At 43.8% G+C, this 15,530-nt stretch overlaps 1 protein-coding gene across 6 annotated transcripts in view; it reads left to right on the top strand.

Annotated features, from left to right (window-relative positions):
- Positions 1–15,530, top strand: part of DMD (dystrophin) — a 1,614,661-nt gene that overhangs the window by 1,472,642 nt on the left and 126,489 nt on the right. For all 6 annotated transcript variants that reach the window (XM_042974139.1, XM_042974138.1, XM_042974140.1 and 3 more), the window contains one exon: positions 1,677–1,738. In XM_042974139.1, coding sequence (XP_042830073.1) covers positions 1,677–1,738 — 62 coding nt within the window. The remainder of the gene's footprint in view (positions 1–1,676; positions 1,739–15,530) is intronic.

Below are 15,530 nucleotides of genomic sequence, written 5' to 3'. Positions count from 1 at the left end.
CCTTTGCGAGCGAACATTGTCTTGTAACTTTCTTTCGGTAGCCCTCACTGTCCAGTCGCTGGATGGTGAATATCGGGGGGGGGGGGGTGTCTTTGAAGGTGGACAGTTTGGGGAATTTCCACATGCTTTGTGACATTTTTTATTGTATTTTGCAGACCACAATAGATACTTCTCCTTTTAACTTCTTTTTTTTTTTTTTAATGTTTATTTATTTTTGAGAGACAGAGCGTGAACATGGGAGGGGCAGAGAGAGAGGGAGACACAGAATCCGAAGCCGGCTCTGGGCTCTGAGCCATCAGCACAGAGCCCGACGCGGGGCTTGAACTCACAAACCGCGAGATCATGACCTGAGCCGAAGTCGGACGCTTAACCGACTGAGCCGCCCAGGCGCCCCTTCTTTTAACTTCTTAAAAAGAAAAAAAAAAAAAAAAAAAAAAGAGGTAATTCACATTGAGTGGTTTTTGTTCTCTACAAAGGATCTGGCAGTCTTACTGCAGGTGGATCCGCACCTAAAGTGTCCTCAACTAATAAAAAGTCGACTTTTAGTGGGTGTTAATTTGGGGGCCACGTAGTAACAAGAGCAGCGATGCACTGAGCACCAGAACGCGCTGGTCACCTAATCCACTGACGCTCCCAAGTGAGCAGGCTTGCCCCAAATTGTCCGGTTAGTAGGGCCCCCAGCCAGAATCCAGTCCTCAGATTTAAAATCTCTGCTGAGGTCACTTGACGTTTGCTGCCTCCCCAAACTCCTCTTTCCTTGTGAGACCTCTGTACTCTCTGTTGGCCTTGAAGTGTCCACATGGAAGCCAGTGCTCTTCTCTCCATCCCCACCCTTCCCCCCAAAGATTACGCACAGGCCAGGCACATGACTCTTGAAATATCTATGTTCAGGGCTGCATTTTACCATATCAAAGCCTGTCACGCAATCCCCGAAAACTGGAAATACGATGCTATGGCGATTTATGTAGATGGGCCGGAGTAAGGAAAAGTATATGTAGTTATCTCTCCCGGATTTATTCTTGTAATTGAATTAGGAACAAAGGTGTTTTGTTCTTTCGGTGGCCAGGACCTGATAGCTGGCAATCACACTTAGCGAAACTTCAGAAATGGAAGAGAACTGTGGAGTGCTGTGTAGAGGGCTGAGTAAAACAAGACTGTTGAAAAGTGACGCGGAGAGGAAAGGGAAGCAGACGTTAGTCGGGCAGCGGCTGTACCCTAGGCCGGAATGAAATGCAGTCGTCGTGGGTATGAGACCTGCTTAGGTAGAAGAAGGAGCGATAGAAAAATGTCAAGGGCGGCAAAAGCAAATGAGAAGTGAGGCAGTTTATTTATTGAACCGATATCCAGTCTGTCTTTGACCGGGTGGAGTACCACTTGTCCGTGCCCTTTCTGAATGTTCTCCGTTGGACAGGTGAAGAAATCCTGGGTTTCGTTTGTTGATTACCTAACAGAGGCGTTGTATTTCGTTAAAACAGAAGCACAACCGACTTGTGGGTGCCAGAAAGAAGCACACTCTGGTTACCGAAGTAAGTTCACATTGCTTTTCGCCTTGAGAGGAAGTGCTTTGAAGGAACGATGCCGAATAAAGGAGAAGCAATCCGTGCTTTGTTCTCCCCTTCCTTTTCTTTGCTACCCGTTAGACATTCTAAAGTCTCTCTCTGTATTTTCTGTTTTAGCCACGAGACCCAAACGACTTGCTGGGACCATCCCAAAATGACAGAGCTCTACCAGTCTTTAGGTAAGGACGTGGCCATGCTTCTTGACGCGTGACTTGTAGGATAAAGTAGTTTGTCCTGTGCCCCTCGTTTGTTGTCTCGATCTATCGCTCGATTGTTTAAAGGGTGAAAACGATGACTTTGTATCCAAAATTGACAGCTTTCTCGTCTCGCAGAGGTTCTCTAACAGTAAGTTTGAGAATGTCATTGATTCCTGAAAATTCACTATACCTGAGAGGGCCAAAGGGTCTCGGCGGTTGTCTTGGCTGCCTCAAAGGATGGGAAAAAAAGTACTTGCAATTTATGGCACTTGTTTTTCCCACCGAGAAAGAAAACAGTTTCAAGTTGTTCCTATTGATTTCTTCCCTGTGAAACTCAAGACAGTGCTTTTGCCAAACCACGAATGTAGCGTTAGGAATTTTCTGCCGTCTTTCCAGTGCTTGGAAGTCCTAAGCCTGCCGGGTCATCAGCGTGAACATCTAAATGATGTTTCTACTGTGCCGTGTTTTGTGTTTGTGTGACAGCCTCATAATTTTCCCCCCCTCATAACCTGGGAATTTTTTGAGCAGACACACAGCCTCCAGATAAGAAGAAAACGTCAGTCTTTTTAATGCTTGATGGAAGTCCACTCAATACCGTTTTAGATCTTTCGCGAATAACCTGAAATGATTTCTCTCACATAATGATGAGTTGTTTTTTGTAGATTGCTAGGATTTTATTTATTTATTTATTTATTTATTTAGAGCGACAAAGCACAAGCAGGGGAGGGGCAGAGAGAGCAAGGGGGAGAGAGAGAGAGAGAGAGAGAGAGAGAGAGAGAGAGAGAGAGAGAGAGAGAGAAACCCAAGCAGGCTCCGCACTGTCAGCACAGAGCCCGACGTTGGGCTTAAACTCAAGAACCATGAGATCACGACCTAGAGTCATATGCTCAACCGACTGAGCCACCCAGGCGCCCCTCTTTTTTTTTTTTTTTTAATTAAAGATGGGTGATGGGCATCGAGGAGGGCCCTTGTTGGGATGAGCACTGGGTGTTGTATGTAAGCGGTGAACTACGAGAATCTACCCCCCAAACCAAGAGCACACTGTATACACTGTATGTTAGCCAACTTGACAAGAAATTATATTTTAAAAAGGCAAAAAAAATAAAAATAAATGATTCCCACTTTATTTTTTTGTTCCAAAAAAAATTTTTTTTAACATTTACTCATTTTGGAGATTGAGAGAGGCACAGCATGAGCAGGGAAGGGGCAGAGAGAGAGACACAGAATCCGAAGCAGGCTCCAGGCTCTGAGCTGTCAGCCCAGAGCCCGACGCGGGGCTCGAACTCACAGACCGTGAGATCATGACCTGAGCTGAAGTCAGACGCCCACCCGACTGAGCCACCCAGGTGCCCCCGTGATTCTCACTTTAAAAAAACAGTTATGTCTTCTCCACTACTAGACCAGTTTTTTAAGTCGGCTTCTTTGTGAATGGACATATTTACAGACCGAAATGCGTAAGGTGGACTCTTTGGGTTTGAAATTAGGTGACACTGCCCATGGGAATCAGGGTGACGAGACACATGCTGTACCTGCTCGCGCACGGTGAGCACGTGTGTGTAGCTATTGCTGAGTTGCTGTCGTAGGTTCTCGTTGGTTAATGAGCTGCAGTTCTAGAGATATTCAGGAATGGCATCGGGGATATTAGTCTAAGAAATTGGTTTCCTAGACTTTTTCTTATTATAAATGAAATTAGCTCCTTCTAGAAAATCTGAACAGTACAAATACAAAGTATGAAAAACAAAAGGTGTCACTTACAATTCTACCGGCCAGAGATGTTTAGTACATTTCAATTAATACTATGTCATTTTCGTCTAGCAGCATGTGTGTATGTGTAGGAAGGGTGTGTGTATACATGCACATATGTTCACAGCACACTCTTTAAAAATTTCAAAGATACTGGGATCAGCTGATCTTCCAGGGCTGCATTTTCATCTCCTACGGAATATTTCTGGCTTATAATGCTGTGCTGTTCAGACCACAGGTGAAAAACCTAAATGGTTATCCTTCGGCAAATGAGAGAAGGGAGACCTCATCTGAAGTACGCGGCGGCTTTGCTGGGGGAGCAGGCCGGCCTAGCCCCGTGCTCTCAGGACTTCTGATTTTTCAGGAGAACCTAGAAATCTGTCAGTCAAGAGCTAGTTTGAATTCGTCTGTCGGCCTCCTGATTATAACCTCGGGCTTACATAGATTCAGCCCACTTGTAATGTTTTCCCTCTAATCACAGTGACTTCTAGTTGTAATATTTTCATTTACTTTTACTTAAAAATTATTATAGAATTAATCATTGTTCATATATTTTGAAATTTAAAAATATAGACAAGCTAATGAACGAAAAAGAGGAGAAGACAAATCATGTATAACCCACCTCTTCAAGTTAGCTAATATTTAAGAATCTAGTAGGTGTCTTCACAAATGTCTTTCTGTGTGGGGCGCCTGGGTGGCTCATTCGGTTGAGCATCTGACTCTTGATCTCAGCTCAGGCCTTGATCCCAGGGTCATGAGTTCAAGCCCCACGTTGGGCTCCACGCTGAGCATGAAGTCTACTCAAAAAAAAAATTTCTGGGGCGCCTGGGTGGCTCAGTCGGTTGGGCGTCCGACTTCGGCTCAGGTCACGATCTCACGGTCCGTGAGTTCGAGCCCCGCGTCGGGCTCTGGGCTGATGGCTCAGAGCCCGGAGCCTGTTTCCGATTCCGTGTCTCCCTCTCTCTCTGCCCCTCCCCCGTTCATGCTCTGTCTCTCTCTGTCTCACAAATAAAATAAACGTTAAAAAAAAAAATTTTTTTTTTTTTAAATTTCTTTCTGCTTATACATTTTTACCAAAGTTGGATGGATGGTTCTGTTTTATAATCAGCTTTTTTTTCACCTAAAGGTAATGTACCATGGCCATATTTCCATTTCATTACATTGTATTCTCTACTGGCTTACTTTTAATTGCTCTGTAATGAGAAACCACAAACGTGGTTGATAAAAAGCTAATTATGAACTATCAATGAATAGATGTTTGTACCTTCAGTAGAAATTAAATACGCTTTTTATCATCGTATTTCTGAGGTTTTCTCAGTAATTCAAATGTGGTGGTAAACTGAAAGCTGGTAATTTGGCATGATTTCTGACCGTGGGCAAATCACCTGACTTTGGGAGATCAGGGAATTTTACAGTTGCAGGGGGAGTTTAGAGCTCATGTATTACCAACTTTTTCTTTGATGAAATCAACTTCATTGAGATAATTTGCAGACGATAAAATGCAGCCGTTTTACATAAATGGTCAATTCCAACCTCCTTTGAAATGCTGTTCTCCGCTCTCCTAATAACAACTGTCTTGGAAATGAACTGGTGTTGCAATTTGTTTTGTAGCTTTCAGAACGAAAATTGCCAGTCTTTTTGTTACAATCAGATGTTACTTAGGCTAACTTTTATCCCAGTGGTGACTCATCCGATATCATCTTCCATTTGTTGAGAGCCTACTGTATACGCCGCATCAACATCCATATTTCACAGGGTGGTGAGATCAGGTGCAGAGAAACCGTTTATTGGGGCTGCACAGCTTTCTGAGGCTACCCTGGGTTTTGCTCAGGGTCCTCTGTTAGCATTTTTACGGAATTCATTCATTTTGTTAACTCAGTGAAATATGTCCATGTAGGTTGCTATGCACCTGGTACAATTATGTACAAATTGACATTGTTACCTGTGGATAGACCGTGACTTCAATAGTATCTCTGGAACAAATCCATTGCATTTCTCCAGACGGTATGGTTGGTTCCTAAACAGTGGGAACTTCCTCTGTTTTTCCGGACACCATGGAATGATTGATTTCGTTTGTTACACGTCTATATTCCTGAGATAACCCACCAGATGAGGCGTTATTTCTGCCCTCACCCACCCATTACAGGGTTTCAAAGTTGAAATACGAGCATAACATACCGAAAAGAAACCTTTTATTTCTTTTTAATATTTATCTTTTAAAGTTTATTTATTTTGAGAGAGACAGAGACAGCACGAGCGAGGGAGGAGCACAGAGAGAGAGGGAGAGAGAGAATCTCAAGCAGGCTCTACGCTGCCAGCTGCAGAGCCCGACGTGGGGTTCACACTCACGAACTGTGGGACCGTGACGTGAGCCGAAATGAAGAGTCGGTCGCTTAACCAACTGAGCCATCCAGGCGCCCCTCTTTTTAATTTTTATATATGGTCTTCTCTTTTTTACTCACCAGGTATCCCATTAGGTCCAAGCTGCTATTTTGAGTTGGAATAAATAGTTGGAAGCCTTCACCTGCGCCCGTTTCCTGAAAGGTCTCATGAAAGCGAAACTGGTGTGTGGTTTGGTGTGTTAAGTGTTTTAGACGATGTGTAGCCTCCCCCGCCCCCCACCTCATAGAACCTGAACCTGTGGTCTGTGATCCCATGTTGAAAAATACCAAGATGCTGCTTCTCCAAGCTCTACCTGAACTGCAGACATTCTCCCTGTGGAAGCTACAGGGGTTCACACAACCAGCCCGTCCTACACGTGTTTGTTAATGTCCCTTGTCCCCAGAAGCATTCAGACGGTCTCCCAGCCCTCCCTACCTGTGGTCTGGACCGCATACGCTTGGAAGCCAAAACCATCTCGGAGGGGCTGAAAAAGTTGCTTTGCCTGCTCACGTTCGAGCTCTCGTTAGTGGAGCGAGAGGTGATTTCCCTTCTCGTTGTTTTGTGTGTGATTCTCAAAAAATGAACTTCTATTCCTTCGGTATTTAGCAAAAACACAGTTTCGTCGTCATTACCCCGTTCCATCGGGACCCTGCAGCTGTAATCGATGAGCCAGCGAGAACCCATGACAGAAAAGCAGCAGTAGCCACACGCATCCCTCCCCGACACGGCACACAGACGTGTGTAGAATTTATGTGTCAGTACCCTGATTCCTCAGGTGACTTTGAACACAAGGAGACCACGTCATGTGTTTTAGGTTCTAAATATGTCCTCTCGCAAAATAGCAGACCTAAATTTTCTTTCCTTTTTCTTTTCTTTCTTTCTTTCTCTCTCTCTCTTTTTCTTTCTTTTCTTTTCTTTTCTTTTCTTTCTTTCTTTCTTTCTTTCTTTCTTTCTTTCTTTCTTTCTTTCTCTCTCTCTCTCTCTCTCTCTCTCTCTCTCTCTGAGAGAGAACATGCAAGCCAGCAGGGGAGGGGCAGAGAGAGACAGAGAGATAGAATCCCAAGTGGGCTCCATGCTGACAGAATCCCGGTGCCAGGGCTCGATCCCACGAACCGCGAGATCATGACCTGAGTCCGACATTCAACCCACTGAGCCGCCCAGGTGCCCCCAGACCTAAAAATGTTTAGTGGTGGAGGACATAGGCCTAAGTTCTTTGTTAAAAAAAAAAAAAGAGACTACATTTCAGATTATTCTTAACCAGATCTAGAACAGCTTCCTGGAGTGAGCTCCCATCAAATGTGAGGAATATTTGTGCGTTCTTACTTTTGGGGCTGTGTACCTACTCAAAAAATTGTAAGTAGTGAAGAGAAGAATTGTCAGGCCTTTGCACTAATACAAAACAAGGCGTAATAAAGAAATACTGTAAATGTTCACAATGACGGCCTGACAGTCATTAGGCATTTGAGCATTGGAAGGTCTCCAGAAAATTTTTACGCAACATTAACAGTTTGGCAAAAGCGTCTTTCAGTAAGAACGACCTGATAACAGTTTTCTTTCAGTCTTTTGCTCTGACTGCCCCCCCCCCCCATGCGGTGGGGTGAAGGGTATATAAAAAAACAAAGTTTCCCATATCTATTTTTGCACGGGCCTTAGTATTCTTATCTTTGTAATGAGGGTACAGGACAAAAGTAAGACTCTTTGTTTCTTTTTCTGTTACTATGGGCCGAGGTGGGGCAGGTTGTTTCCAGAACTTGCTGTGATCATAATTTTTCGAGAAGTACCTTTGGCTGACTCCGCAGGCGTTTGGATTTCTAAAAGTTTAATCATTCCTATTTTTAAAAATGCGCATTCTAGAAAACAAACAACAGAGAGAAGATCCTGCCACCCCATCCGAGTCAGAGGCTCTTGAGATCTTTCCCAGAAGACCCACTGGGCCATGCATTTGTTGTTGCAAAGACCTGTTCCTCACCATTTCTTAGAAGCAATAATATGCCCGATACATGAAGTGAATTTCCGGTTTCTTTTAGTGTCTTTACAGATGCGACGGAAAGACTGTTGTTTTGTTAGATTCTCTGTTTTGTTAGGTTGTTTAGGTTGTAAGCTAAAACTCTCCAAAGCTCCAAGAGGCGGTTGCAAAATCGGTAGCTGTTAGATAGTAATGTGCTCCCGAATTTATTTTGAAATGTTAACGTAAGACTGACTTCTGTGAAGTGCCATTATATGACAAAAAGCCCATGATTTTTCTCATGACTTCTGTCTAGGTTCTTTACGTTCATCGCTAAAGTTTTTAAGTAAATACATATATATTTTTAAAAGCTTCCACCCCCCCCCCCCACAACATGTACTGCTTAAAAATACTTGAAGAAAGTATTTCTTAGTCCGTCTTCCTGGAATCTATTAATTCGAAATGCAGTGAAACCATGTGGTCCTCCCCACGGCTCCTTGTGGAACTCCACTGTGAGCTGTTTGCAAAGGAGACACATGTGTACAAAATAAGGTGACATAAAGAGGGAGTGCATGATCTGATCTTCCTTACTCTGCTTTCCTCTTGCCTCACTGAAGCCCCTTTAACCCCCAGGGTTTTCTCTGCGGGGGGATTGGTTCTCATCCTTGCCTGCGCTTCTAGCATTCTTTGGAAAGATCTAGCCCCTCTTACCTGTCGCCCAAGCTTTGCAACCCGCTGGCCGGCATGATGCTCACCCAAATGATACGAAAGCTCTCAGGTTTGAAATCTGGACTGAGGCGTGTTTTAGGAACTCTCCGGAAAAGTGGTCTTAAAAACCCTTGTGATTTGGAGACAGACGGTCCCTCAGCACGTGACCCCTAACGTTGTGTCTGTTGCCTGAGAAGAGGTTTAGAATGTTAAAATGAGGGCTTTGTTTCAGGGTCCCATGGGTCTGAGGCTGGTGTGATTCTTCAGCAGTGCAGGTTAAGAGGACTAGTTAAGTCCCAGTTAAGTCAGGAGGCTAAGAGCTTCTTCGAGACTCATGACTAGCATTATTAATAAATAGACAAAGCTGCCAAGACAGAGTTAAGACCACTGCCTGTACCTTTTTCCTCAGTTGGTCCAAGAGGAGGAATATCCTAGCGGTTTGCTAGCTCTCTTTCTCTGGTCCAGGCTTTCTGCATCCCATTAAGTGTTCCCTCCCCAGGACGCTCTCCCATTTAGGACCCGCGGGATCCCGAAGGACCATGAATTCCTTGTACATCGGGAGCTCATCCTAATGCCTTTCGCAGCATATTACATAAAGTGTTCTCAACTAGGCTATTTGGTACTTAGCGTATTCTTTTCCTTGTCTCTTATCCCCAGGTCCTTAAGTATTAAACCCTCCTGTCTTTTGATTTTCTCCTCCCATAATGCCTGGAACTGGAAAGAATACCTGAATTCAGATTCAGGCTTTCATGTGACCTTGGGCTAATCCTTTGCTATTCCTTGGTCTTCGATTTCTGACTTTGCCGGTTGAACTCCTGGCCACAGTATAGCTCAGTCTCGTGCGATGCCCACCTCTCCAATTTCTCTTGGTCCGCCCCAGCCTGGAAGAGAGGAATAATAGGATAATCATGTTGATGATAATTGTACTTTGATTTTGTGTAGCACTTGATACTGTGCAGAGTTTTCAGAAATAACTGTATTTAATCCCTACACGGCTGTAAATTAGGTATATAGATGGCACATGACCTGAATTTTGTGTTAATTTCAGTTTCAGCTCATGTGTCCTGATCCTATGGAGCGTACTTGCCGTTTTTGATTCGGCAAATAATGCTCACCTCTCAGCGGATGGGGCGGCCGTTTCCTTGTTTCCTTTTGGACTTGAGCGGGACGAGGCACAGGACTTGCTTTGACTTATTTATACCGACTTATACGCATTTTATGGCTCCTGCTTTGCTGTTCTCAAAGGAATATCCGTTACTCCTAGCATGGTTTATAAAACTGCTTTATCAGCATAATTAAGCTATGGAATCTCAAATGACAGTCTTTATTCCCTCGCTGACAAAGTTAGCAGTGGAGATTTACTCAGATTTGCACAATACAAGACGTTAAGGCTGTTATGAATGTTCTTCCTTTACTTCTTACTAGCCTGCTTATAAAAGAAAAAAAGGAATAATCTGCTCTTTTCATGTCGGTTACAATCAATTGATTTTTCCCCATTTGTAAAATAGAAATGTAATTTTCAAATCGAAATCGATGGCACGTTAATGGAATATTTTTAATAATATTTTTTCTTGTTCAGGTAACTTGCTTTAAACCTTCTAATTGAGGAGCATAAATCAGTAGGTATTTCCGATTTGCATCTCCCGAAGCTTATTTCAGAAGGAAGCTGAAAAGGATTCTCCCTCAGACTTAGACTGGTTTACAATTTAAAAGACCTGCCAAAGTGGGGTTTACTTGATCTAAATTAGAGGAGCATTAAGGTTACACCTGCAGCTGTGAGAAAAGTGCTGGATGTGGACAATTTTATGTAGCTGGGTCTGCAGAAGACGATTTTTGCACACGAAGTAAAGGCATCTAAAAACATGTCTGTTCTTATTCAGACACTTCCAGTATTTCTTTTTTAAGCGCACAAGTCTGATTACCTCTGTACGTCTCTCGGGAGCTGCAATTTTGCTGGAAAGAGATTCGGAACAGTCAGAACACTCACATAAAATAGATAGTGAGTTTTTAAAGTCTGTACCCTCTACGGTAGTAATAAAATGACCTAAAAATATTCTGCAAGACTGTCTTATGACATAGCGGATGAATCATTAGCTTCTTTATGAATTGGTGATAGTCTGTGAGAATGTTGCAGAATTTGCCAGTCCCCAGTCTCCATCCGTTGCGTAACTGCAGGGAAGTCCTTGCGCCCCCTCAAAAATTGAAGCTTATGTAACTGGGACATATGTTCTATACGAGTGTGTGTGTATGTGCACGTGTGCGCACGTGTGGTACACATGGATTTATTTACGCGTTCGTTATCAAGTATTTTGGCGGGTAGGTGGTTAGTTTTATCTTTTGCTTTCTAGGTCTGTAAAGACGCTGTCCATTTTAGAGCATTGCTCCTCAAACTGAAAAAGTTTGTTTTTTAACATTTATTTATTTTTGAGACAGAGGGAGACAGAGCATGAATGGGGGAGGGGCAGAGAGAGAGGGAGACACAGAATCGGAAACAGGCTCCAGGCTCTGAGCCGTCAGCTCCCAGAGCCCGACGCGGGGCTCGAACTCACGGACCGCGAGATCATGACCTGAGCTGAAGTCGGACGCTTAACCGACCGAGCCACCCAGGCACCCCAACGGTTTGTTTTTTAACATATACTACATCACAGACTTGTAAGTGGGCCTCCTGAAACTGACGAGTATGCACTCAACGCTGCATGTAACTCACGGCACACGTTCAGCAACACTCACCCTAGCCTGCACTCTGTTCTGCGAAGTCAACCCCGCTGATCGCGCATTTGGGCGTCATGGCAATGGCAAGTTGCCGTAAAAGTTGCTTAACGTACCCAGTTTCTGTATTTGTGAAGAACCATTCATTGGCGTGGCGCTGTCCTAGAGTGCTTAATTTTTGGAGGTAGAAATGTCAACTCAAATCAAGTGACCTCGGGTCTGTGGTTGGGGGGCTAATTAACGGACACCAGACAAGAACACCTAAAACAATGTTATTTATGGGACTTCATATTTTGCCAGATGAGCCAGATTCAGGCAAAGGAGGGATCTATCTTCTGTCCCATTTCGTAGGCCTTCTTGGCAATTATTTCAGAGGCTAACGTAATAGAATCGCTCTCTTATATGAAAGGCTCCTGTAGCAGGGCCCCTGCTGCCTAGGTTTCACGCGTCCCCCACCATGTAATTAAATACAATGTACACGATGCGATATTTTTCTTTTTTTTTTTTAATGTTTATTTATTTTTGAGAGAGACAGCGGTGGTGGAGGAGGGGCAGAGAGAGAGGGAGACACAGAATCCGAAGCAGGCTCCAAGCTCTGAGCTGTCAGCACAGAGCCCGACGCGGGGCTCAAACCCACTAACCGTGAGATCATGACCTGAACCGAAGTCGGTCGCTTCACCGACCGAGCCACCCGGGCACCCCAGATGGTGATATTTTTCAAATACAAGTTTGTCTTTATCCAGAATAGGAAATGTGATGTGTGTGCTCTTAAACGTTATGTGATGAATTCCATGGGGGAACTGATGGATGATCCTGTGACTGTCCTATCGTCACTTTACGAGTTGAGGTTGGGAAGTAATGCGACGTAGCAGCAAAGGAGTTCGTTCACTTTGAGGCTGGTGAGGCATGCATTTGAATTCTGCCTCTGCCACCAGCTCTCTGTGCCTACACGAAGGCACTCACCATGTTGAGACGCACCTTCCCGAATTATTAAGTAGTTAGGATGATGCTTTCCTCGGAGAGTGTTGGAAGGATTTGAGATAATACATGGAGAAGGACAAAATGTCTGACATACTAACTGCTCAAGAAATTCTCATTACTGTTAATAATGATGATAATTGTGGCCATTCACTATTTATTATTCTTAGTGTTACTTTCATATACCACGTCCCTCCTCATCCAAAATCTCTTGGCTTCCTGGGGTGCCTGGCTGGCTCAGTCGGTAGAGCATGTGGCTCTTGATTTTGGGATTATGAGATGGAGCCCCACGTGGGGTGTAGAGATTACAAACAACGCTGAATTAGAAAAACAAAAATCTCTTGGGCTCCTGAGTTCAGATGGCCAGGGATCCCCAGGTTTAGGCGTTCAAGCCTGACACTCAGGGAGCCACTTAAGTTTTCTAAAGTAGTTGACCTCTTAACCAAGGTCCCAAGGTTCACCTGATCACAGGGTATCCCAGCTTCGGCAAGCCTAAACTTACTTTAATTTGAAGTACAAATTAGAAAAACAGATTTTCTGCTGTTTTCTTTACCTTCCTCCCAGTTCTGAAATAATAGACCTTTTGTAATAGAAAACAATATGCACCGTAACCTCTGACCACAAGTACAAATGACTCTTTATGCATGTGTATGTGTGTAACTTGATATCTGTCTTCCCATCTGTATCTAGAAGACCTTAAAAGTTTAAACTACAGCATCAAATATGTGCCATAAAAACACACTGGTAAAGGAACCTGCCCAGTAATTCATAAGTAAGGAGAAAGCCTGTAAAATAATGTGACATGCTCAGAAAGATGCCTGACAGCCTAGTAAATGCCTGACAAATGATGCTGGCAACTGTTGGCGGTGGGGGAGGGGGCGAGGGAAGGGCTCCAGAGGTAAGGACGTATGACAGCATGAGAAGTTTTATATGACTCGCTGAGGATTTTGGATGCTTAGACTTTTCATTTGGGTCATGTGTCAACCCGGATCCAGCCAGAAAATAGAAACCACTCGGCTTGCTTCAGACAGAGGGTATTTAATGCAGTAAGTTGGTGACCCGGCGATGGAAAAGTGAAGAAGACAGACAGCAAGGAGTCCCTGTTATAACCAGGGCTGGAGGCCGGTGGCAAGACCTGGTAGCCGCAGAGCCCCGGAAACCAAAGCTACAGGCTGGAGCTTGGACCAGGGGTAGCTGGGATTACGGGAGGGAGGGCCGATGAGAGGGAGCTGGAGCCAGGAAGGAGGCACAGCTCCTGCCCGAGCTTTCGCCGAAGGCAGAGAAAGGGAGAAACAGCCTGGCCTCTCGTCTCCTCCTGCCCCCTGGTCTTCTGCCAGTAACTCCCAGTTGGCCACACTTATCTGGAAGCCTGTCGGTAAGGGAGCTGGAAAATGCCACTCTCTGGAACAAAGAGCAGAGCAGGGGAAGGTCAGAGAATGGATTTGAGAACCAACAAGCAAGTGACTCAAGGACAGGAGACCTTGCGGGTGGGGACGCGGCCTACCATCTACGCCACCGCGCAGGGTTGAGAAACACAAAGCCTCAGAAACTTTCGTGGGACTTTGTGATTCTGAAGTGACACGAGGCCCTAGAGGGGCCCACTGGGTTCAAAAGAAGCTGACCTAAAAACAGCAGAAGAGAGGGTGGCCCTGAGAAGGATTAACCGCACAGAAGTCCAAACACTGAGAATAAGCGTCCACGCATTTCATTCTAGTACTTGAATTGTTTCCACTTGCTTGGTCTGAAGTCTGTCAGGGCAAACTGATGAATTTCTGTAAAGCAGGAACTGTCTTCCTCATCTTTGTCAGCAATGCCTGGCGCGTTATAGCCTCTGAGTAAACAACCGTTCTTTGAATGCAACACAGTAGAGCAGGGGAGAGTGATTTTGGTGGGGAAGAAGACAAGTGGCACTCAAGACGACAGAAAGAGATAGACGATGTTTTCCTGAGGCACATTATTAAACTGACAAGATGGAACTCTCTGGAGAGAGAGTTTTTTTTTTCCAGGAAGTGGAACATAAAGCCTCATGGTGATAAAAATACAGAGTATCAATGAAGTCATCGATGTTATTGGCAATTTGATTTCTTAGCAAAACCAGGTGAATTGTTCCTCTGTCCTTTTAGGACAAAAAGTGATAACTCATTGACGATCAAGGCAGTAAGACCCTTGGAAGAAGGTGTCAGTGTGGACCTAGAATTTAAATAACAAGGAACGGAAGCACTGAACACAATGTGATGTGCCGCCGGTCTCATTGATTCACGGGTTCCTCGACCCAATAAACATTTAAGAGTGTTCCAAGCCTTGTGAATCCTAAACTTTAGAACAACAGGATAAAAATATTAAGGAAAACAAGGCTATTGAACGTCTAAAAAAATTGGTGTGGTCTTATTTTTGGAACGTTAAGACGTGTGTGTACATTTCAGAACTTTTGGAAGATGAAGTTAAGTGTAAAAAAAATAAAAACACCTCAGATCTCAGCACCCAGAAATAACCACTAGTTACATTTTAGAGGATTGGTTCTAGTCTTTTTTTTTTCCTGTGCCTTATTATATGGTTGTTTGAGATAATATCGTGTTTATAATGTTGTATCCTACTTTATTCGCTAAATACCGTTACGTTTTCTCTCTCGACCATTTTTCAGGGATGTTGTTTTTCCCAAGCTGCAATTTCTTAAAAATTAATTCTCATTTTTCAGCAATTAGTTTGTGACAGAGGAAACTCAAATGAATGTCAAACTGAAGGAAATAAATCTTGGAAGATTCTCTAGATTTACTGCAAACGGGCTTCTGAGAAGAAAGCCTAGTAACACGTCATGATACCTTCTGTCCGACAAGCTACTTACATATGAGCAATGTTACAAAATAAAGTCAGGGCGGTCCAGAATAGGCAGCCACTAATCAGAAGGCTGATAAGTAAAGTTTATCCAACGATAAATATGGTTTATAAATGGAAACGAACAAACACTTGTCTGCGACAAATAGTTTAATGGATACCATTTCTTGGACAGCGTATTTGTGATCTCAAGGTGACAAGGCAACTATCCTTGGAAACTTTGAGCATTACGGGAAAATCTTTGCCCTCTTAGCAACTAAGTGTAGACAGAAATTCAACTTTCTGGTGAGTTTCTGTAAGTTTCAATTTTTATAATAACTGATATGTAAAAATTCACTTACTTTAACTTACCAATCTGGAAAGAGAATGAATAGTAGAACCCTTGATCTTAGAACATTTGTGGCTACAATTACCACACTCCGCTCCAGGTTCTTTCTTAACAGTGTCAATTAAGGCTTGCAGCCTCTTGCTTCGGTT

Source organism: Panthera tigris, chromosome X, assembly GCF_018350195.1.
Source record: "Panthera tigris isolate Pti1 chromosome X, P.tigris_Pti1_mat1.1, whole genome shotgun sequence".
Taxonomy (NCBI): Eukaryota; Metazoa; Chordata; class Mammalia; order Carnivora; family Felidae; genus Panthera; species Panthera tigris.
This window is presented reverse-complemented; position numbering and strand designations above follow the sequence as displayed.